General features: G+C 38.9%; 1 protein-coding gene across 3 annotated transcripts; it reads right to left on the minus strand.

Annotated features, from left to right (window-relative positions):
- Nucleotides 1-4,409: 4,409 nt before the first annotated feature.
- ZNF449 (zinc finger protein 449) lies at nucleotides 4,410-21,234 on the minus strand. Of its 3 annotated transcripts, none has more exons than XM_005878161.2 (5): nucleotides 21,158-21,234; nucleotides 18,607-19,052; nucleotides 16,294-16,486; nucleotides 6,152-6,265; nucleotides 4,410-5,962 (listed from the first exon to the last, which is right to left on the minus strand). In XM_005878161.2, exons 2-5 carry the CDS (start codon nucleotides 18,958-18,960, stop codon nucleotides 5,079-5,081), a joined length of 1,545 nt encoding a protein of 514 aa, XP_005878223.1. In that variant the 5' UTR covers nucleotides 18,961-19,052; nucleotides 21,158-21,234; the 3' UTR covers nucleotides 4,410-5,078. The 3 variants fall into 3 exon arrangements, with proteins under 3 accessions (XP_005878223.1, XP_014404836.1, XP_014404837.1); XM_014549350.1 differs by having other exon boundaries at nucleotides 21,148-21,171; XM_014549351.1 differs by lacking the exon at nucleotides 21,158-21,234 and adding an exon at nucleotides 20,658-21,122.
- Nucleotides 21,235-24,801: the final 3,567 nt, after the last annotated feature.

Consider the following 24,801-nt stretch of genomic DNA (forward strand, 5'->3'; position numbering starts at 1 on the left):
TTTCAATCTCACTGTACGTGCACGCCCGCATGTGGCTCGCGAGCCGCGGTTTGCCAACCATGGTTCTAGGTAATCCCTTGGTGATACAACTTTGATTTTGAAAATCATGTCTGTTGGGGATTGAGATGGGTTTCACTCATTTAGAAGGAAGATATACAGTTTTTTAATATCTTTGGATGCTTAAAAATGTGAACTTAGGCCTTGCTAGATGTCTGAGATGTCCTCTCTGACAATGCAAGCTGGAAAAGGCTAAAGACTAACCTATACATCATTCTGGTGAGAAAAGGCTCTACCACCACACCCAATCCCAAAAGTTAAAATTCCAGAATCGGGGGCTACTGGAAGCAAAGACCAACAGTAGTTAACATATAAATTCGAGATGTCCGCTAGAAGGCTAATGGACTTTGATATTCAGCAGGGCTGAAAATCAGCTTTATATTACCCTGCTGTTGGCAAAATGGCTGAAGGCAATCCCCTAACCTGATAATCCTTTTACTGTTTACCAAACTTTACCTATGATATGCCTGTTTGCTTTCCTAAAGGGCAAATGTGTATTCAAGTGAATAAAAGCAAAGGGGACCAAGAAGTCAGAGAGCTTCTCCACTAGAGGGAAGTTATCCGTCTGGCTCCCCCATGCCTTCTAAATTTATATTTCTTGTATAGTATATTCATTTGTGCATTAGCCCCTTCTCAGAGACCTTGAACCCTAGCTGCAAATGGATGTGACATTCACAGGGGGCTGAGTAAACAGATTACTAATACTGAGGCAAGACTAAGAGATGAGCTGCCTTTCCATCTGTTCTATATCTGTCAAATAGGACTAGAGAAGCAGGGGCTGCTCAAGTTTTAAGTGTGAGCTTTAGTTCTTTAAAAGAATATTCAGCCCATATGACTAGGCTAGAAATGAGAGAGGGTATCAGGAACAAAGATCATGTAGCTTCTTGGAGGTGCCCAGAATGTTTCTCTTCAGAATGTCATGACTACAGATGCAAGAGGGCAGAGTGTAATGTCTTTGCTCCCCAACCTGATGGTGAGCCACTTGGGGGCTGATTCACCTGTATGTTCCCTGATTACCTTGACTTTAGCCTAGACAACCTCCTCAGCACGCTGTCAAGCAGTCCCTGCTGATTCAGGAGGACCACTGCTGCAGAGTTGCTTTATCTCTCTGCTTTCAGAACAAACTACTCTGGAATCTCAAGGGAGAGCTTCCTCATCCTGGTATTGAGAGGCTAGGTCTCTCCTAGGTCCTTTAGCTTCCAGCTTTAACTGCCAGCTTTGATAGCTGGGAAGCTATTAGTAATTGCTATAAGACATTCATAAAATGGGTCGAAAATATAAAACTCTTAAGAGGGGAATGGAGAATACCAGGATTCTGGTTTTCAGAATGGGGAGCAAGGCAATCTATTCTGTGTCACTGTCCCTTCATAAGCACCAAGGACACTCCTAAAGACATTAACTTAATTGAGAGGTCCAATACTGTATTCTGAACCTCTGCCTTACAGATAAAATCCTTATTTTCTAGGGTCTTTAGGATACTTACCAAATTTTATCAAATATGTCTTTAAAAAAACTAAATGAACTTTAAAAGCAGAAATAGAATGAACCGCATTTTTCTAATCACAATATAGCAAAACCAAAAATGAAGTGGAAAATGGCAATATTGTACAGCTCTTGGGTCAGAGGGAATATTAATGAAAACAGTAATAACAAACGATTTTTAAATTATCAATAATAACACTGTGATGAATAATCTTATATACCAACTTGAGTGGGCTAAGAGAAGCCCAGATAGCTGGTAAAATATTTCTGGGTGTGTCTGGGAGGGTGCTTCTCAAAGAGATTAACATTTGATTGAATAGAATGAGTACAGAGATCTGCCCTCACTAATGTGTGTGTGTGTAGGTATCATCCAATACATTGAGAACCAGAATAGAACAAAAAGACAGAGAAGGGTGAATTCCATCACTTCTTGTGCTGGAACCTACATCTTTTGTTGCCCTCAGATATCAGAGCTCCTGGTTCTCTGGCTTTCATATTTCATGATTTACATCCCCCTGCCCAGGTCTCAGGACTTTGGCTGAGTTACACCATCAGATCCCCTGGTTCTCAGGTCTTCAGACTCTAGACTGAAGGATACCATTAGCTTTCCTTTTTCTTCAGCTTGCAGATGGTAGATTATGGGACTTATCAATCTTCATAACAACATGAGTCAATTCCTATAACAAACATTTCCCCTCTTTCTCTATATATATTTATTGGCTTCTGTTTCTCTGGAGAATCCTGATTAATACAAACATTATATATAAAAACTATGGAATGTGACCAAAGCCATATTTATAGGAAAGTCCATAGCCTTAAATGCTTTTATCATTAAAAAACAAAAAATAAAACACAATATGCTGGATATTCATTGAAAGCTTACACTGTGTAGGGCCTGAACAAAATATATTTCATTTAATCTTCATAGTACTTATAAGGTGGGTACTGTTTTTGACCCTCATACTGATTACAAAATAGGTAGGTACTGTATTTTTTGTACTGTATTTTGCCCTTACTTTTGTGAAGTAAAATTAGGGACACTCATACAATGTTCTATGATCTATTTTTCCAATAACTATTTCTCGTATTTCTTGATTCAGTGCCTCAGAATAAATAATGGATGTTCTATGAAGGGGAGGATGTAGCTCACATTATGACTACAACTAACCCTACTGGCTAAAATTGACTGTATTAAATGCAGAGAGTAAAGTGATTCCAGCTTAGGGGCAGGAGTCAATTGTGGTGCCTGTTGCCACTGCTCATGGAAGCAGCTCTAAGTTGTGCAAACAATTAGTTAATGTGATTGAAGCAGAAAGAGCATATATATATTTCCACTTTATTAAAATATTGCATAGATACAGAGCAGTTGGGCACATCCATTCTAAGGCACTATTCTGGTTGGAATGCAATTCCACAAGAGAGAAAAGAGAAGCCATTACATTCAGTGTTTTTCATCTCTACATTCAGACTCCTCCCATGTTACATTTTATTGCTACTAGGATCTCAGTATTTAATCCCACATTTATAGCAGCGTCATACAGGGACTGGGGTGACAATAATTAAAGACACATCCTAGCTTTAGCACTTGATATGATTTGGCACTTAATACAAACTCTCTTGCATTCTTCTCCATTTGTTTCCCAACTCTTGTTTAATTAAAGATATTATAAACTCTTTATGAACCTGACCCATGAATTAATTTCTTTACTAGTTTCCATTAAGTCTAGAACAGGACTAGTTAGGCACAAAGTAGATACCCCAACGTACTTAAATATGACTTCCAAGAAGTTCAGTGGAATAGAAAAAATATACTTTCCCTAAATCTAGTTTAAGGAAAAGATGACTGGTATCTTCATAAAGGGAAAATACTTGAATGTCCTATTTTTTTGTATTTTATAACAAGGAACTAGACTGAATGAATATTTTCATGTATTAACAGCTTTAACTGACAAAGAATTCTTCCCTTGCTACAGGAGTTTGAGTCATTACTATGATTATATGAGAACATTTATATAAGTAGCAATGTGTATGTATGTGATTATAAGTAAAATTCAAAGAGGTTGAGAATCACTGAGCAACTTATAAAGTATCTGAATTAGTGAGCCTCACCTCCTTAAAATATGTGTGCATGTTTATGTGTGTATTACATAAAAACATATGTGTAAAGAATTTTTCATAACACCCTTCAAATGACTGGAGATAACTAGGCTTGGGAGTAATAAGACTATATTGATAACTATAGAAATATATGTTAAAGGCATGTGTTCCAAGAGATATTTGCAGAATACTAGTTCTGTGGGTTATTACTTGGGTGTACATGAAAAAGGGTTCTAGGGTCAAAACATTGAGCCAACAGGTTGCTTTTTCTGCCTTTACTGAAGGACCTATCAGAGATTCTCATATGCTGATGTGCACTGTGAATCTAGAAAGGGGAAACAGCAGGGATTCCCAACCTTATTTGCAAAATATCTTACAGAACTAAGTGTTCTATGACACACACTTAGGGAGACACTGAATTAAAGAATCAGTAATATTTGAATACCAAAGGATAGTAAAAAGCAATGGACACTGCCTGGCCAGCATAGCTCAGTGGTTGAGTGTAGACCTATGAATCAGGAGGTCATGGTTTGATTCCTGGTCAGGGCACATGCCTGGATTGCAGGCTCAATCCCCAGTGTGGGTCATGCAGGAGGCAGCCGATCAATAAGTCTTTCTATCTCTCTCTCTCTCCCTTCCTCTCTGAAATCATATATATATATATATTAAAAAGCAATGGACACTGGCTCCTCAAATTAGTCAATCTAATTTGAATCAGGTTCTAATTATATGACTTCAACTGTCAAATGGATTCTTCCCCCTAGAGTTTATTCATTCAGGGAACAAAATAAACCATTAAATTAACAGCTCTAACAAACAGCCAAATAAGCAGATTAGCAAATTTTGCAAAATTCAAAGAGATTAAAATCTTAATTTCTTAAACATAAATATTTTCAATGGAAATAACCCAGTTCTTATGAGGCAAATGAAATCCTCTTTATCCATATGTTCCTGACACATTTTTATTCTTTGAACAAAATACACTGTCTCCTTTCTTGCCACTTGGAACACAAATAAAGCTTTAAACTAATATAACCACCTTTAATAATGACAGCAGAATAATTATGGTGCTGCTATAATATACCAGATAGACATGGTTATCCATTATATTGACCCTACCCTATATGTTTTATGCTTTCATCTATGATACGGTTGGCTTGGGACACAAACATTTTCATTTTCATTAAAAAGTAAGAGTTGTAAAGATAGAATACATCAAATCTAGTAAAGTCGTAAGAGTTGCAAGAATAGGTAGATACTCTAGAATTCACATGCCTTGGAAGATAGGTTTTTAATAGTAAAAAAAAAGAAAAAAGAAAAAAGAAAATCTGTTCCTATAAGCTCAAACAAAAAAGATTCTTCCAAGACAAACAGACTGCTTCAAGTTAAGATTTTTTTGAGTTTGTGCCAATTTCTGCATGACCTGTTTCCTTTAATAATTCTTAAAGAAGTCCTCTAAAGTGAGTGACTTGGTGCATAATAAGGCCTGCTCTCTGTCTGAAACTTTTAGAACAATGACTACATTTGTATGGCTTCTCCCCTGTATGAATTCTTAAATGAATAACAAGGCTTGGTCTCTGTCTAAAGCTTTTCCCACAATAATTACATTTAAAAGGTCTCTCTTCTGTGTGAGTTCTCTGGTGCAAAGTAAGAGCTGTCAGTCTACTAAAACTTTTCCCACAATTGTGACATCTATGAGGTTTTTCACCCGAATGAGTTTTCAGATGTCTTTTAAGACTTGATCCATGACAAAAGCTTTTCCCACACTCAAGGCATTTATAAGTCTCTTCTTCAGAATGGGTTCTCTGGTGCCCTATAAGGTGTGAGCGCCGAGTGAATCGCTTTTTACACACAGTACATTCATAGGGTCTCTCCCCTGTATGAAGTCGTTGGTGTCTATAAAGGTCTGAACTACGAAGGAATCTTTTTCCACATTCAGGGCATTTATGAGGTTCTTCTCCTGAATGAATTCTCTGGTGCCCTGTAAGTTGTGATTTCCGGGCAAAACATTTTCCACACTGAGAACATCTGTGAGGTTTGTCTCCTGGACTCTTTTTCTTATGGGTTCTAGGGTTGAGAGGTTCTTCCAAGCTAGAGCTCTCAGGTTTCTCTCCTATAGAGGGATTCTGATGATCTACAAGTTTTGTCAAATCTGTCTGTAAATCCTCTGGGGGTTTTTCCCATTGATTTTCTAACTGTACATAGTCTTTTTGCAAAACGGGACCATGGTTAGCATTCTCCTCTAAAGTAACAAGAAATGGGTACATATTTTCCAGTTTTTTCTGCTTTGAAGTATCTTCTTCATTTTCTATCCCGATCTCAAAACCTAGGAGAAGACAGAAACTCTAGATGTCACTGTGTCCCACAGAGAAAAGAACATGAAGGAAAATGAAGAGTTATAGTAAACCATCAGTAGGGATATAGAAATTACTAAATGGAAGCCAAAACTCTTTACCCTGATTAAGGATGAATTTTTCTTTTCTTTCTTCTCTAGTATCAATGAACAATTACTTACCTATCTTGGATTCAAGTAATTGTTTAATTTCTTTGGAATCTTGTAGCTCCTTCACCCATGCTTCTTCTCTTTGCTCCAATGGAAAGCTCACATCAAGCTTTGGGATTGAGTATCCTGGCCATTAGAAAGGTGAAAAGCATAATTGTTTGTGTTACTAACGGTTTTTCCAGAGTTCAGGCTGATATCTTGGACATATAGCCACTTAATATCTACTTCTACCTTAATTACTATTATTTCACCAGAATCTTGTACAAGAGTCTTTTAAAAGAAGAAAACAGAAAGGAGAGAACATCCATTTTTGCTCAATTCAAAACTATTCTCCTCTAATCTATGGAAGGAGAGGGAATCAATTCTATGCTGAAATCACTGTCCTAAATTACTTCTGTATCTATGTTGGTATAGATTTAATTAGGTTAGAGCCAAAATATGAAGTACATCTTCATAAAGTTTTGGCATATTAAAACAGAAATGATACTACTGAGTACCAAGTGAAGAGAGGTAAAAGTAGGAGTTATAAAACTGTTTACTGAAATAATTTCAGTTGAGATTTTCAAATTAAAATGGAAATTGAGCCCTAGCTGGTTTGGCTCAATGGATAGAGTATCGGCCTGCGGACTGAATGGTCCTGGGGTCGATTCCAGTCAAGGGCACACACCTTGGTTGCAGGCTCCTCCCTGGCCTGAGGCCCTGGTCAGGGCTCGTGCAGGAGGCAACAGATAATGTGTTTCTCTCATATCGATATTTCTCTCTGTCTTTCCCTCTCTCTTCCACTCTCTTAAAATCAACAGAAAAATATCCTTGGGTAAGGATTAAAAACAAAAGGAAATTGAGTGGGTTGGCAAAAGCAGTTTTTGTTTCAACTTAAGTCTAGAAGTGGATTCTCTTGAAATTAACCCAAATATCCATCAAATAGTGTTTCTCATTGTCAATCGAAGAATAGGAGATGTTTCTATTATTGTTGCTCTCCTTACATCCTACCACCCTTCTCATTGAGAGACCCTGTAGCTCAAATCCTCTTTTCTACACCCCTTTTTTGCCTTCCTCAGCTCTGTCAAAGAATATTGGTGTGCAGTAACATGGTGTGCAGTACCATGTGGGTTGGAAACTGATGATTTGATATCTAAATGCAGAATGACCTTTACATATTAGCATTATTAAAATAACATTAGCAAGCTAGTTTGATGGAGATTTAAATTTTAGAACATTATATCAAAACAAGATAAAATGTTGTTTAATAATCCATATTAAACAACTCAATCAAAAGGCAGGGATTTAAAAATCCAACTATATGCTGTCTACAGGAAATACACTTTAGATTCAAAGATACAAATAGAATGAAAGTAAAGAGATGGATTAGCAATTCCTCTTCTGGGTACTTATCTGAATATTATAAAAACACTAATTTGAAAATATATAGGCATTCCTTACGTTCAGTACAGTATTATTTACAATAGCCAAGATATGGAAAAAACTTAAGTGTCCATTGACAGATGAATGGATAAAGAAGTGTGTGTGTGTGTGTGTGTGTGTGTGTATTTCCATTTCATATATACCAACAGCTTCACTTTTTGCTGACAGAGTATATTCCAAACTTTAATATAAAAATAATTTGACTTATTTCCATTAGTTTAAAATTTATTCTTCCACTCTGCCAACAAGCTGTTCTTTCCACTCAGCCTAAAATAGGAAGTGCTTCATGTAATACATCCATTATGTTTTCTCTTTTATAAAAAAGCAGTAAAAGTAGAATTAATGTTTAAATTATGGAATAGTGTTACATCATTTTGAAAAGCATAATATGTTACTTTAAGAGTGATGAGAAAAAGGTAGTTTCCTCTACTCCTAATTGGTATATTTTACTTTTTATTTATTTTTATTTTAAAAAATATTTTTATTTCAGAGAGGAAGAGAGAGATAGAAACATCAATGATGAGAGGGAATCATTGATTGGCTGCCTTCTACACGTTGGACCGAGCCCACAAACCAGGCATGTGCCCTTGACCAGAATCGAACCTAGGACCCTTGGGTCCGTAGGTCGACGCTCTCTCCACTGAGCCAAACCAGCCAGGGCAATATTTTATTTTTTAAATTCATTCTATCTTTCCCATGTTAAATATACTAGACTTTCCTGTGCTTTGGAAAGTATTAAAATCAAGAGCAGTAGCATTTCTCAGCATTTTGTGTGATCTTCCTACCTGGCACTGTTGCTAAGCGAATTAACATGGGGAATGGAAATGCATATGCAGAAAGATTTCTCATTAGATATAATATTACTAGCTAATATTTGAAGATATAATGGCTGAAAAGTTCCCAGATTTGAAGAAAGACATGAATACAAACATTTAATTAGTTCAACAGACTCCAAGTAAGATGAACTTAGAGACTCACACCAAGATATGTAATAATCAAACTCTGAAAAGTCAAAGACAGAATCTTGAAAGCAGCAGAGAGAAGACTCATTACATACAATGGAGCCTTAATAAGAAAATATGCAGAGAGCATGAGTGGGGGGGGGCGGTTGGGGATTAATGGGGGGGATGAGAACACATTTGTAATACCTTAACCAATAAAGAAATTTTAAAAAAAAGAAAATATGCAGATTTCTCATCAGAAACTTTGCAGGTCAGAAAGCAGTGGGCTGACATATTCAGAGTACTAAAATAAATAAACTGTCAACCAAGAATCGTATCCTATATTTAACATAACTGTCCTTCAAAAGTGAAGGAGAAATTAAGGCATTCCTAGATAAACAAAAGCTGAGGATGTTCATTACCTCTAGACCTGATGTGAAAAAATGCTCAAGGGAGTCCTGCAGGATGAAATAAAAAGACACTAGACAGTAACTTGAAGCCACATGAAGAAATAAATATCTCAATAAACGTAAATAGGTGGGCAATTATAAAATCTAGTATTATTGTAACAATGATTTATAATTCCACTTTTTGTTTTCTACATGATTTAAATGACTAATACATTTTTTAAAAACACAATTATTAGTCTAAGTCTATTATTATGGTAACTTATTTGTAACTCACCATTTTATTTTCTATATAATTTAAGAGAATAATGCATTTAAAATAATTACTGGTTTGTTTGGGGGCACATATTCTATAAAGATGTAATTTTGTGACATCAACAACTGAAAAGAGTAGGGATGGAGCTGTAAAAAAGTGGAGTTTCCGGATGTTATTGTAATTAAGATGTTATAAATTCAAATTAGAGCATAACTTTAGATGTTAAGTGTAATCTCCATGGAAACCACTTTTTAAAAAAAAATATATTTTTATTGATTTCAGAGAGGAAGGAAGAGGGAGAGAGAGATAGAAACATCAATGATGAGAGAGAATCATTGATTGGCTGCCTCCTGCACGCCCCACACTGGGGATTGAGCCCGCAACCCGGGCACGTGCCCTGACCAGGAATCGAACCTGGGACCCTTCAGTCCGCAGGCCGATGCTCTATCCACCGAGCCAAACCGGGTAGGGCTCCATGGAAACCACTTTGATTACAGATTAAAAGAAAACAGCCATACAATAAATGCAAAAATAAATGATAAAGGAATTTAAGCATTTTGATATAAAACAATCAACTAAACCCAAAAGACAGTAATGTAGAAAATAAGGAACAAAAAAGCTATTAAGACATATAGAAAACAAATAGCAAAATGATAGAAGTTCCTCCCCATTGGTAATATACAGGGAGGGTATACCAAAAAATTGTACACACACTTTTACATCTGACAGCTCAATTTAAAAAATAAAATGTATTTTAATAAATACTGCCTTTATAATTATTCAAAGTGTGTATATACATTTTGGGGGATACCTTATATATCTAGGATATAGACCATATGTTAGGCCACAAATTACTCTCAATTGATTTCACAAGATAGATATACCACAACAGGATGAAGTTAGAAAACAATAACAGAAAGAAAATGGGGAAATTGACAAATATGTGAAAAATAAATACCATAGTTTTAAACTACCCATGAATCAAAGAAGAAATCAGAAGGGAAATTAGAAAATACTTAGAGATAAATGAAAATGAAAACACAACATATCCAAACTTATGGGGTACAATGAATGCAGTGCTAAGGGGGAAATTTATAGCTATACAGGATGGAGCAAAAAAAGGTTTATAGTTCATATGGAAAATAATTCAAAAATTAATAAATAATAATATAGGAATAAACTCTTTTTCATGAACTCACAACTATAAACCTACTTTTGCCCCACCCTGTATATAAATACTTATATTAATAAACAAGAAAGACCCTAAAGCAGGGGTCCTCAAACTACAGCCCGCGGGCCACATGCAAATACAAATATTGTATTTGTTCCCGTTTTGTTTTTTTACTTCAAAATAAGATATGTGCAGTGTGCATAGGAATTTGTTCATAATTTTTTTTAAACTATAGTCCGACCCTCCAACGGTCTGAGGGACAGTGAACTGGCTCCCTGTTTAAAAAGTTTGAGGACCCCTGCCCTAAAGCAACATAATTTTATAATTTATGGAACTAAGAAAAAAAAAACTAAACCCAAAGCTGGCAGAAAGAAGGAAACATTAATGATTGAGTAGAGATAAATAAAATAGAGACTAGAAAAATAACAAAAAAATAAATGAAACCAAAAGCTGGTTTAAAAAAAAATCAAAGTTGACAAACCTTTAGCTAAATGGACTAAGAAAAAAGAGAGAAGGCTCAAATTACTAAAATAAAAATGAAAGTAGGGGCATTAACAATGATTTTACATAACTAAAAAGAATTATAAGAGTACTATGAAAAATAGTATGTCAGCAAATTGGATAACCAAATGAAATGGACAAATTATTAGAAACACAAAACCTACCAAGACTAAATCATAAAGAAGCAAACATCTCAATAGACCTAGAATTTAGCAAGGAGATTTAATCTGTAATAAAAAATCTCCTGATGAAGAATAGCCCTGGACCTAATGACTTCTCTGGTGGATTCTATTAAATATTTAGAGAAGAACTAATAACAATGCTTCTCAAATTAAAAATAAAAAGTCAGAGGCAGAAACACTTCCTAACTCATTCTATGAGTCCAGCATTACCATGGTATCAAAGCTTGAAAAAGACACTATAAGAAAACTAAAAACAATATTCCTTATGAACACTGATGCAAAAATCCTGAATAAAATATTAGCAAATTGAATTCAGCAGTAAAGCCAATCATATATAGTATATTATATATTATTTTTCTTGATTGATTTCAGAGAGGAAGGGAGAGGGAGAGGTAGAAACATCAATGAGAAGGAATCATTGATCGACTGCCTCCTGCACGCCCCACACTGGGGATGGAGCCCGCAACCTGAGCATGTGCCCTGACCAGGAATCAAACTGTGACTTCTTGTTCATAGGTTGATGCTCAACCACTGAGCCATGCCCGGCCGTGCATGGCTCAGCAGTATATTTAAAGGAATATACAGATTTCCAGTCAGGATGACAACATAGGTAAATACGGAACTCAAATCCTCCCACAACCACATCAAAATTATAACAACTACAGAACAACCATCAGTCAGAACTACCTAAAATCTAGCTGAATGGAAGTCTTATAACTAGGGATTTAAAGAAGCCACATCGAGACTGGTTGGTATGAGGGGCAGAGACAAGGAATGGGCTGCTCCCACACCCACGTGTGGCACTTTAAAACTGGGAGGGATATCTCAGCTGCAGAGGTCCTCCCTGAGGAGCAAGGGGTCTCAGCCCCACACCAGGCCTCCAAGCCTAGGGGTTCCAGACCCAGGCAAAGGAGACCCCATAACTTCTGGCTGTAAAAACCAGTGGAGATTGTGGCTGAGATGGAGGGATGATGGAGTCCCAGGCAGTTCCTCCTAAGGGGCCTACACACAGATTTACTGGGACTCACCCCCTCTGAGGCAGCATCTTGAATGGAAATAGGGGTATACTGGGAGGAAATGAAATGTCTGGTTTGGGGGCAGCTTTCTGTCAGACAGAAGTGTTGGAAGAGGCCATTGCTTCTTTTCTTTTTTCGTTAATCTTCCCCTGAGGATATGTTTTCAATTGATTTTCAGAGAGAGTGGAAGGGAAGGAGGGCCACACCAAGACACATCATACTTAAAATGCAAAAGGTTAAAGACAAAGAGAAATTCTTAAAAGCAGCAAGATATAAGCAGTTAGTTACCTACAAGGGAGCTCCCATAAAACTGTCAGCTGATTTATCAACAGAAACTTTGCAGGCTAGAAGCGATTGGCAAGAAATATTCAGTGATGAAAAGCAAGGACCTACAACCAAGATTACTCTACCCGGAAAGCTATCACTTAGAATCAAAGGACATATATAGAGCTTTCTAGACAAGAAAAAGCTAAAGTTCATCACCACCAAACCAGTATTACATGAAATGTTAAAGGGTCTTCTTTAAAAAGAAGAATTTTTTAAAAGATCAAAATATGAACAATAAAATAGCAATAAATACATATCTATCAACAACCTAATTTAAAAAATAAATGAAATGAATAAACAGAACAGAAATAGACTCATAGATACAGAGAACATTTTGATGGTTGCCAGATGGGAGGGAGGCTGAGAAGATGGGTGAAAAAGGTGAAGGGATTAAGAAGTACAAATTGGTTGTTACAGAATAGTCACTGTGATGTACAGCATAGGGAATATAGTCAATATTCTAAAATTATTATGTTAGATAGGTATGAGATTTATCAGGATGAACACCTGCTAAGTTATATAATGTCCTAAAACTAATATAATATTGTATGTCAACTGTAATTGAAAATAAAAAATGATCATACACCATGACCAAGTTGTATTTGTTCCTGGAATATAAAGATGTTTCAACATATGAAAATCAATCAGTGTAATGCACCACATTAACATAATGAAAAAAACCCACATGATCATCTCTATTGATGCAGAAAAAGCATTAAACAAAATTCAACACCTTTAATGATAAAAACATTCAACAAAATAGGAACAGGACATTACCTCCACATAATAAAAGGCATATATGAAAAACACACAGGGAACATCATACTCAATTGTGAAAGACTGAAAGCTTTTTCTTTAAGGTTAGGAAGAAGGTATGGATGCCCACTTTGGCCACTTCTATTAAACTCAGTACTGGAAGTTGTAGGCAGAGCAATTAGGCAAGAAAAAGAAGTAAAAGGCACTCAAAATGTAAAGGAAGAAGTACAATAATCTCTATTAGTAGATTATATGACCTAATAGAAATCATAATGATTCTATTTAAAAACTATTCTAATGAATTCAGCAACATAACAGGATACAAAATGAACATGCAAAAATTAGTTCCATTGCTATACACTAACAATGAACAATTCTGGAAATTATGAAAACAATTCAATTTATAACAGCACCAAAAAGAATAAAACAGAAACTAATTTAAACAAGTAGATGAAAAATGTACAATGAAAATTATAAAACAATGGTAAAAGAAATTAAAGAAGACATAAATGGAAATACATTCCACATTCATGGATTAGAAGATTTAATATTGTTAAGATGTTAACACTATCCAAAAGGTCTATGGGGTCAATGTAATCTGTCAAAATCCAAGTGACATTTTTTTGCAGAAAAAGAAAAACCCATTTTAAAATTCATATGGAACCTCCAGGGACCTCAAATAGACAAAACAATATTGAAAAGAAAGAACAAAATTAGAGGATTCACATTTCCTGATTTCAAAAATTTACTACAAAGTTACAGTAATCAAAACAGTTTGGTACTGACATAAAGTTAGACATACAGACAAATGTAACAGAATAGAGAGCCCAGAAGGAAACCATCAAATATATGGTCAAATGACTTTTAACAAAGATACCAAGATCATTAAATGGAGAAAAGACAATCTTTCCAAGAAATGGTGCTGGAAAACTGAATATGCACACACACACACACACACACACACACACACACACACACAGTTGGACTTTTACCTAACACCATATACAAAAATTAGCTCAATATGGATCAAAGACCTAAAAGTAAGACCTTAGAAGAACATAAGGCAAAAGTTTAATGGCATTTCATTTGGCAATGTTTTCTTGGATATGACAAGAAAAGCATAGGCAATAAAATAAAAAGTAGACATAGTACTTCATGAAAAATTTAAACATTTGTTCATCTAAAGACAGTGTCAACAGAGTAAAAAAGCCCACAGAATGCAAAAAGTATTTACAAATCATATATTTGATAAGGGATTAATACCCATAATACAGAGAACTTTAAAATTCAACAAAGAAAGCCAAACAACCCAATTTAAAAATGTGCAAAGGACTGAATAGACATTCTTAAGCAAAAAACAAAAACAAAAAAACACCTAAAAACTCACAGACACAGACCACAGTATGGTGATTACCAGAAGGAAAGGGGGATGGGGAGAGTAGAAGAGGGTAAAGGGCAGATAAATGGTGATGGAAGGAGACTTGACTTTGGGTTGTGCACACAATACAATGTAAAGATGATGTCGTATAGAATTGTACACTTGAAACCTATGTAATTTTATTAACCAATGTCACACCAATAAATTCAATAAAAAATGTAAAACAACAAAAACTAAATAAAGTGTGTTCATCCAGACTGGTAAAAAAAAAAAAGAAAAAAAGAAAAAATATATCCATGGTCAAAAATCACATGAAAAGATGTTCAACGTCACTAATCATTTAGAAAATGCAAATCAAAACTATAATTAGCCCTGGCCATGTGGTTCAGTTTGTTGGAGCATTGTCCCATACACTAAAAGGTTGCGGGTTGCCCCAGCTGGTTTGGCTCGGTGGATAGAGCATCGGCCTGCGGACTGAAGGGTCCCAGGTTCGATTCCGGTCAAGGGCACATGCCTGGCTTGCAGGCTCGATCCCCAGTGTGGGGCATGCAGGAGGCAGCCAATCAATGATTCTCTCTCATCATTGTTGTTTCTATCTCTCTCTCCCTCCCCCTACCTCTCTAAAATCAATAAAAATATATTTAAAAATTTTTTTAAAAAAATAAAAGGTTGCGGGTTCGATTCCCAGATAGGGCACATACGTAGGTTGTGAGTTTGATACCCGGTCGGGCGTGTAAGGAAGGCAACTGATAGACGTTTCTCACATCAATGTTTCTCTCTTTCTCCCTTTCTCTCTCTAAAAGTCAATAAAAAAAAAACATATGCTCGGGTGAGGATTAAAAAAACCACAAAACTACAATGAGATACCACCTGACACCCATAGGAATGCTACTATAAAAAAAACAACCAACAACCAGAAAATAACAAGTGTTAGCAAGAATGTGGAGAAATTGGAAAGCTTGTGCATTGTTAGTGGGAATGTAAAATGGTACATCCACTGTGGAAAACAGTATGATGGTTCCTCAAAAGTTTAAAAATAGAATAACCATATGATCAAGCAATTCCACTTCTGCTTATATACCCAAAAGAAGTAAAGGCAGGGTCTCAAAGAGATTTACACCCCTACTCAGGGAAGCATTACTCATGACAGCAAAAACAAAGAAGCAACCCAATATACATTTATGAAAATATGGATATATTAAATACAATATATATGCACAATGGAATATTATTCAACTTTTAAAAGAACAGAAATTCTGACATATACTACAACATGAATGAACCTTGAGGACATTACACTAAGTGAAATGAGCCAGTCTCTAAAAGACAAATACTATATGATTCCATTTATATGAGGTACATAGAGTAGTCAAATTCATAGAGACAAAAATTTAAATGGTCGTTCAGGGATTGGGGGGGGAGGTGGAAATGAGAAGTTATTGTGTAAATGGGTACAAAGTTTCAGTTTTACAAGATGAAAATAGTTGTAGACATGGGTAATGGTGATGGTTTCGCAACATTATAAATATATTCATTACCACTGAAGTGTACATGCAAAAATGGGTAAGAAGTTAATATATGATTATCTTTATTGCACTAAAAAAAGTGAAAAATAAACTTCTTGAATCCCGATCAATCTAACGTGTTTTGTGGCTGGCTATTCCCAGAGAGACGTTTCCACACTTACTCTTTATCCATTTTCATCCCTTATTCCGTGTTTCTAACCAAACCAAACCCTGGATAGCTCCTGAGTTCTCAAAAAGAAATCAAGGAAAGGAAATAAAATCTTTGGCTTACCAGGGTCCAGAAAGGACTGGCCTTCCCCAGCAGCACCGTAGCTCAGCTCCTGTGGGATCCACGCATCTGCGACTGGGGCCTCGGGGACAGGTCCCATTGCTTGGAGTGCGGGTACTTCCACGTGGATGTTTGGTGGTATGTCTGCCATTCCAACTGCTGCGAGGTCTTCCAAGAGTATTTCCTGCCTATCAATCTGGGGAAAATGCCAGAACCCATCACTCTAATATCTAGACCATCAGTGCCCAGGAGCAATATAATGCAAGTCAACAAAGTCATTTTAAATTTTCCAGTGATCATATGAAAAAAAATAAAAGAAATAATAATATAATAATATGCATTAACAAAATATACATATATAAAATAACACAATTTCATCATGTAATCAGTATGAATTATTAATAATATATTTCACCTACTTTATTTTTCACCTTAAGTCTTCTGAAAGTGGTGTGCATTTTATACTTACAGCATATCCCAATTTGGACTAGCCAAATTTCTAGAGCTCAAGAACCACCTTTGGCTGGTGCCTATCATACTGGCAATGCAGGATTAGACTGCATGAAGACAAAATTTCATGTGGTAAGCCAAACAAGGAGACACAGAAAGGAAGGGAAACTATAAACAATTCTATCCTAGGGTCAGGAAACTTTGGAAGAATCCTGTTCATGCAGGCTAACTACAGAGCCCCATCAACACACAAGACTCCCGTGCCACTAATGCCTAACTAGAAGCACTTTCTCCCTTCTCCAAAGACGCTGCCGTGTTCAGCTATAGCAGTGACGGCGAACCTATGACACGCGTGTCAGAGGTGACACGCGAACTCATTTTTTTGGTTGATTTTTCTTTGTTAAATGGCATTTAAGTATATAATATAAATATCAAAAATATAAGTCTTTGTTTTACTATGGTTGCAAATATCAAAAAATTTCTATATGTGACACGGCACCAGAGTTAAAGTTAGGTTTTTCAAAATGCTGACACACCGAGCTCAAAAGGTTCGCCATCACTGAGCTATAGCAAGCCCCAAACAGGTTTTACTAGGTGGTTCTGAAAGAGGGTAGGGCCAGCACCCCCAGGAGATATTTTAGATATTGTAGTAGGTGGTGGCTATCAGAATTTAGTGGGCAGAGGTGGGAGTATAGATAATGCCAGGTAGCTCAGTTAGAGTGTTGTCCCAATACACCAAGGTTGCGGGTTTGATGCCTGGTCAAGGCACATACAGGAATCAACACAATAGCCCTAGCTGGTTTGGCTCAGTATATAGAGCATTGGCCTGTGGAATGAAGGGTCCTGGGTTTGATTCCAGTCAAGGGCACATGCCCAGGTTGCAGGCTCAATCCCCAATAGGGGGGCATGTAGGAGGCAGTCTCTCTCATCATTGATGTTAGTGGGCAGAGATGGGAGTATAGATAATGCACACAGTGCAGAATTGTTCCAGGTCCTTACCAACATTGGAGTGCCCCGCTCAAATATTCGTATAGGTAAAAAGAACCTGTCAAGAACCTCACCTTGCTGGTCATATAATCACAAAATATTTTTGCAAATTTTAGCTTGACTAAACTTTTCTAGGAAAGCAATAATTTGAAAATCAAAGAAATACTATACTAATTGTTCAGATTCACCAAAGTCGTTTGTCACTTTGGAAAATCACATGACCAGCAGCAACACCATTCATAGTGTTTGAGTTATATTGGTCTGAATTTCTGCTTGTTGCCTTCACAGCGAATCTGTGCAGTGAGGCAAGCATCTGACTTCATGAGGTTTTCTGGTACGCTCAAGCCCAGACATGTGAATGCTGAAATGTCCATTAGTTTATAAGACACTATGTTCCTTTTCTTTTATATTACTTCTAAACCCTACTTGACTTATGGTTGACAGACCTTTTTGGAAAGAACCAGATAGTAAATATTTTAGGCTTTCTGGGTTGTGTTGGTCTGTTGCCTATTCTTTTTTAAAAAAAACAACACTTTAAAAAAGTAATAACCGTTATTAGCTCATGGGCTGTATAAAAACAGGCCTTGGGCTGTTTTTGGCTCACAAACCACAGAGCACTTATTATATGATGGTTTTGATTTTGTGTATATAAGTAGATTATACTATCTATAGGGCAGTAAAAGAGGCACAACCAAATATTTAAGGAGTTTGGTTTAACAGTTGAGAATCACTAACCCATTTGCTGATTCCAACAAAAGGAAAATATAAAAATCACTGCAGGGAGGTCCTAGGACAAAAAGACAAAATGGCTGATCTAGTACCAGATGTGTCTGCTACTTCTTTTAGTATGATTACCCAGATCCCAAACTCTTTTCTTACCTGTGGCTCTGGTATCTCAAGTTCTCTCTGTAAGTCTTCTATCAGTGACACAACTCTTTCTCTATTATCTGGGCAATGTTCCCTCACCCAGGTCTCTATCTCTGTGGGCAAAATTGTTAGGAATTGCTCCAACACTAGAAGCTCCAGGATTTGCTCCTTAGAACGCAGCTTTGGCTTCAGCCATTGACAGCAAAGCTCCCAAAGTTTGTTGAAAGCTTCATGAGGCCCGGCTGCTTCTTTGTACTGGAACTGCCTAAAGCGCTGACGGAAGACTTCAGAGTCAGTATCATACTCTTGAAACACTGAGCCCTGATTCAAGGAGGCCTGGATTGCACAACCCAGGGCAACAGCCATTGCCCCCTTCCTGCAGTGTCCAATTTATCTGGGCCTAAAGTCTCAGACTCCAATTTGTTTCTTTGTATATTTCTTGAGTGGAGGATCTAAAGCTGAGGAAAGGTCAAATGAGAAAGGAGAAAGAGCAGTGGTTAACAGGGCATTCTTATCTCCCTTAATTGCTTGCTTTTCAGCAAAGCTCTAAAGTAGCAGATTGTAATAGTTTCATTGGTTTTGAAAATCTGATGAAAGCAATGGACTCACTTCCCAGAAAAATACACATAACACTTCAAATTCTACATCCAGTTTCAAAAAGTTCACTAAAACTTCAAGACCATCCATGGGCCCTCTAGAATTGTTCTGTCCAATATGGTAGACTATAGTCTCATGTGGCAGTTTAAGTTTAAATTATTTAAATATAAAAATTCAATTTCCTATTCATATTATTCACATTTCAAATGCTTAGTAGACACTGTTGCAGGAAGTTCTATTGAACAGCTCTTTTCTAGAATTCCTGGACCCAGAGCTAAGAATCTCTTCCCTTAAATTAACCCCTATACATCTGGTGGCCTATATCTCCACTCATAGTCTAATAACAATTTTCTTGTGTTTCTGAATATAAGTAAGCCAAAGAAGAAATACGAGGGAGCAGTACTTACAATAGAGGTGAGTAAACCTGAAAGTTCACCTAGCTTTGAGTAACCCTCAGTCACCTTCAATCACCGGCATCTTAGGGAGAGCCATGCCTTGCAAAGGCAGCAACTCATCAATCCCTCATTCTTCTCCACTTCAGGTATGTGTAGTTCAGCCAACATCACCATGAATCACATCATGCAATGCATTCCAAGTGGCTTTCTCATGAGAAAAATACACTACACAGGGCAGGCCATCAGGAAATCTGGTCTGCATTAATAATGAAGGGCAGTTATCATGTTCAACATGCTAAGTGCCAGGTGCTGTTCCAAGCCATATGTGTGTGTGTGTGTGTGTGTGTGTGTGTGTGTAAATTCATTTAGTTCTCACCCAATGTTAGGAGGTGGGTACTAGTATTATACCCTGAATACAGATGTGGGCACTGAGGTTTGAGGCTTCGGAGAACTGAATAACATGTCCCAGGACCGATAGCAAATGCCAGAGAGAAATGGTGATGAGGTTAGAAACTATAGACTCCTGCAATGCTCATGTCTAAAAACATCCAAATGTCCTTAGTGCAATCTCCAAGGTCAGATAGGCGGTACCATACATGTCTCCAAAGGTGTGAAGACTGGTACCTGCCCATGTGCTATAGGTCCTCTCTGAATTTACCCACAGCTCACATACCTGTCTTCTTTCCCGGACACGGTCAAGGGGAAAACAAAAAACAAAAACAAACAAAACCCCGAATCTCTTCCTGCCTGGTCATTCAAAAGCTTCACTCTGTTTCCATTTCATCCCTGGGCTAGTTTCTTAAATGACACCCAGCGCCTCTTTGTAGCATCCTCTTCATAAAATTGCTTTTGAGGGATCCAATTGGATGGAAAGGGAACAGCAATATGCCCGGCCCAGAGACAGCTCTGCTCGCGAGAACTCGTTGCTAGAAAGCTTCTATTCCCCCGTGTAGGTACCTAAGGGTCGCTGGAGGGCATCCAGGAACCCTGACGGTTTAGTCTGGGGACCCACCTTTCGTGTACTCCAGCCTCACAGCTAGGCAGCTCTTCCCTTACTGACCCAAACCTTACCCCACGTCTCCCACGGAATTGACCCTCCGGGTTTCCTCCCATCGGCCCTTCCGGATGAAAACTCCACTTCCCCTCGGGGCTGATGGCTTCTCTCCAAACCGTCCGGAATGAGCCCGCGCTCACCGGGCCGTGGATAGAGAGGTGTGCGGAAAGAGGCACTGGGAGTCGTGAAAAGAGGGCACTAGGGGAAATGATAGGAGGACAAATCCCTAAATGTCTAAAAGCCGGTTTAAAATCGAATGCTGGTGGCAAGGGCGCGGCCCCAGCGCTCTTCCAGGCGTAGATGTCTCGCTTCCTGGAGGGGCGACGACGCCAGCCCCAGAGGACCCCCGGGAAGGCCCGGCCGGGTTTCAAGGAACGGCAGCGGGGACCCAGGCGGGACAGGGGCCCGCCACCAGGTCAGGCCTGGAGGCTGCAAATATTTGTAGCCTAAACGGGAAGGGAGCCCCACTCCCCGCGCCCCAGGGACAGCCACGCCCTCCGGACGCACCCGGACTCACCGCCTGGGCGCCCACGGCTCTCCCAGCTCGCTTGGTGCAGTACCCAGTGCGCAGGCGTGGGGCCACGCAGCGGACTGCAACTCCCAGCAGGCCGCAGGCTACCCTTCCCTGCGGGTGGGGGGCTGGAAAGAAGATTGCTGACGTTAGAGGGGCTGGAGCTTTTCTTTGGAAGGGATTCCATTTCCGGTCTTAGAGGCTTCTAAGTCCCAGGGGGTTGGGTGGGGCCTGTCACGTTCTTGATCCTAGCCAGGGCTTCTCTCCCATCAGCTCAAGAATACTAGGAGCGGTTGGGAATGTAAACCAAAATAAATTTTAGAGTGTAATAAAGAATAAAAGGCTTTTATTTGCCCCAAAAGGAGCTGCAGCTCAGGAGACACAGATGTAGGTAGCAACTTCTATTTTGCTCCACTGAGGCAAAGGGGAGGCTGTCTTTTATAGTGCAAGTTCTTGCTCAGGTTCTCAATTATGTCTGCTTTATGTAAATGAAGTATCCAAATATGAAGTTCTGAATGGATAGGGCAGTTCTCAGTCCAACGGAGGAAAGAGGAAACCAGTGTTTCCCTGTAGTGGTTGACTGAGATGGCATAAACAAACCAGGCAATGTGCCGGAAGCTCAGAGTTCAGTCTGAACTCCCCTGGGGAAGCCCCTGTCAGCAAATAGCTGGTAAGCAATTATTATTTATTAAATTTGGGCCCTGGGTTGACCATGGGAAGTTCATCTCAGCGGATAAATTCCTTCTTGGAGTCCACATTTCCCTCCTGTAAATCTGTTATGATGTAGCCAGTGATTCTCAAACCTCTATATGTAGGATGAATTTCTAGGGAGAGTTCGTTAAAAAATTATATTTCTGGGACCCATCCCAACACTCTGAGGCACTGGATCTCACCATAGCTCTAGAATTCACAGTACTGGATGACACTCCAACCAACCGAGCCACAACAGCCAGGGCTAGAATTCCCATTTTAATAAGTTTTCTTTGTGACTCTATTCTTTGGCTCATAGCTCATAATGGCCTTGATCTAACTTTGTATTTTCTTCTCTTAAAGACCAGAGCTTCCACCTACCTAACCCTTCTATTCCTCTCACCTTTCAGCTACCACCAGAGGGTTCGTAGGTTTTGAGGTTTGCCTGATGCCCCACCTCTATTGTCTTCCAATTGGTTCCTTGCTGGTCCCACTCCTGGAGTCAGATTTTTCTGCCTGGGTGGTCAGTGGTGAGTTTTAGGGCAGTCAGATGCTATGTTGTCATTTGGTAAAGTTGTCATCACTTTGGTTTGGAGCCGGTACTATTGGTTTTTGGACACCAAACTTTATTTCTGGTACTTCCTGTGTGAGAGCAGCATCCAGTCCTGCATGGGTTTGAGACAGAGAGTAGAGAGCTGTCTGCCATTGTATCTTTCCATGGCAGGTGCATCACCTCTCTGAACCCACAGAAACCAAAGTATTGGAAACAGCTCCACCAGGGATAGAGTTGGGTTTATGGGCTGGGACATGAAGCCTCGGCAACGCTGATTCCTGCACATGCTGTTTATTGTTGCAAGAAGTGCTAGGGGAAACTTAGCCTGCAGTTGAGGTTGATTTCAAGGCCAAAATGGTCCAGGAGTCTGACAATGGCCTGACCTGGGCTCCCAGAAGCAAAAAGGGCTCCTGATTGTGAAACTGAAGATATTCCTGCACCTGGAGCCAAGAGCTGTTTCTGCTGACCAAAGGTCCAGCATGAAGGCTTCCTATCTGCACTTCTGTGGGTTCTGACGTTGGCCCCTGGAGAAACCCTTAGGTGGCTCCTGGAGCTTTGCCGTGGGTCGGTGGCTTTGGCCTGAGATGCACACAATGAAGCAAATCTTAGAGCTTCTGATGTTGGAGCAGTTTCTGACCTTCCTGTCCCAGGAGAGCCATAGCAGGGTGCAGAGCTGTAAAGAAGCTGTGACTCTTAGAGTATGTGCAGAGAGAGCTTGTGAGACTGAGGGAATAGATGAGGGAGAGAGAGGTTTCACCTGTGGTTGGTTGGGCCCAAAGCCTGTGACATCACAGACTCTTACTTCCCCACTCAGATTGTCTTGATTGCCTTGAGTAGACCTTACATGGCCAAGTGACATTTTATAGTTTAGTCTGGAACTTTCATTTTCCAGATTTCCCACCAAGCACACAGAGTGAATAGTGAAGGGTGCCTGTTTCCATGGAGAGTCAGAGTTGCTGCTGCAATAGTTAGTGTTAGCTCTGGAGTTAGATCAAAGGGGTTCAAGTCCTGTCTCTGCTGGCTGCCCACTAGCTGTGTGACTTTTGGCAAGTTACTGTTCCTCCTTGGGACTCAATTTTCCCCTTGGTAAAATGGCTTCCAGGATTATTTTGAGGATTAGAGGGAGAGTAGCCTGTCTATTTTGATCACACTTCTGGAAGGTAGTGCTTAAAATTGTTAGCTGTTGCTATATTAAGGTCAGCAGTCTGGTCTCATCTGCAGAGCTGGGTCTTAATGGCGAACATGGATAAAACAGTTTGGCACTGAGGCTTTGAGTTCAGTGCCCCCAGGTCTCCCCAGTTTAGCTTATCCAGAAATGAGGAATAGGAGTATCTGGGAAAGGTAGAGAGTGAAAGAGGAATGAAGTACATCAGAAGATCTACAGGGTAAAGTGTGTACTGGCAAGGACCCTCTCTCCATACCCTCCACATACAATCACCTACACACATTTTTGCTCGTGGGCATGGTGTCAAAAACCCCTTCTAGTTTAAACCATCCTTTTATCTTCTTGGGTCCAACTGGTTTCCTGTTGAAGGTTTACCCTCAGATTCCCTTAATAATCTCCCTTTCTATTGGGCCCTGTTATGATGATGAGTGACGGCAGGTTGGCTCCAGGTTGCAAATAATGGGCTGGGCCCTAGCTGGTTTGGCTCAGTGGATAGAGTGTCGGCCTGCAGACTGAAGGGTCCCAGGTTCGATTCCAGGTTGGGGATTCAATCCCCAGTAGGGGGCGTGCTGGAGGCAGTCAATCAGTGATTCTCTCTCATTGATGTTTCTCCCTTCCTCTCTCTGAAATCAATAAAAATATATTTAAAAAAATAATGGGCTGGGAATAGAAGTGCTTTTGGAAAAGACTTCGCCTCAGGAAACTGCATGAAAATTACTGAGCTTCAAGCTGGAGCCCAGGGACACTCAGGGAAGCTGTGAATTCTAGAGTAGTTGCTACTTCTTGCTCACTAGGTCCAATCAGCTTATCATCATTAGTGTAATAGAACTTTGAGATGTCTTGTAGAAGGGAAGATTGATCAAGATCTTCACAAACTAAATTATGACATAGGGCTGGGGAGTTGATATATCTCTGATGTAGGACAGTGAAGATGTAAGTATTACTGGCCTTGCCAGCTCAAAGCAAACTGCTTTTGGTGGTTATACAAACAGTTAATGAGAAAAAGCATTTGCAAGATCAATAGCTGCATAACAAGTACCAGGGTATGTGTTCATTTGCTCAAGTAATAAAATCACATCTACAATAGTAGCTGCAATTAGAGTCACTGCCTGGCTAAGTTTATAATAAACTACTGTCATCCTCCAAGATCCATCTGTTTTCTACACAGGCTAAATAAGCGAGTTGAATGAGGATGTAGTGGGAATCACCATCTCTGCATGTTTCTGGTTCTAAATGGCATCA

The sequence above is a fragment of the Myotis brandtii genome, unplaced genomic scaffold, assembly GCF_000412655.1.
Source record: "Myotis brandtii unplaced genomic scaffold, ASM41265v1 scaffold5477, whole genome shotgun sequence".
In the NCBI taxonomy this organism is placed as follows: Eukaryota; Metazoa; Chordata; class Mammalia; order Chiroptera; family Vespertilionidae; genus Myotis; species Myotis brandtii.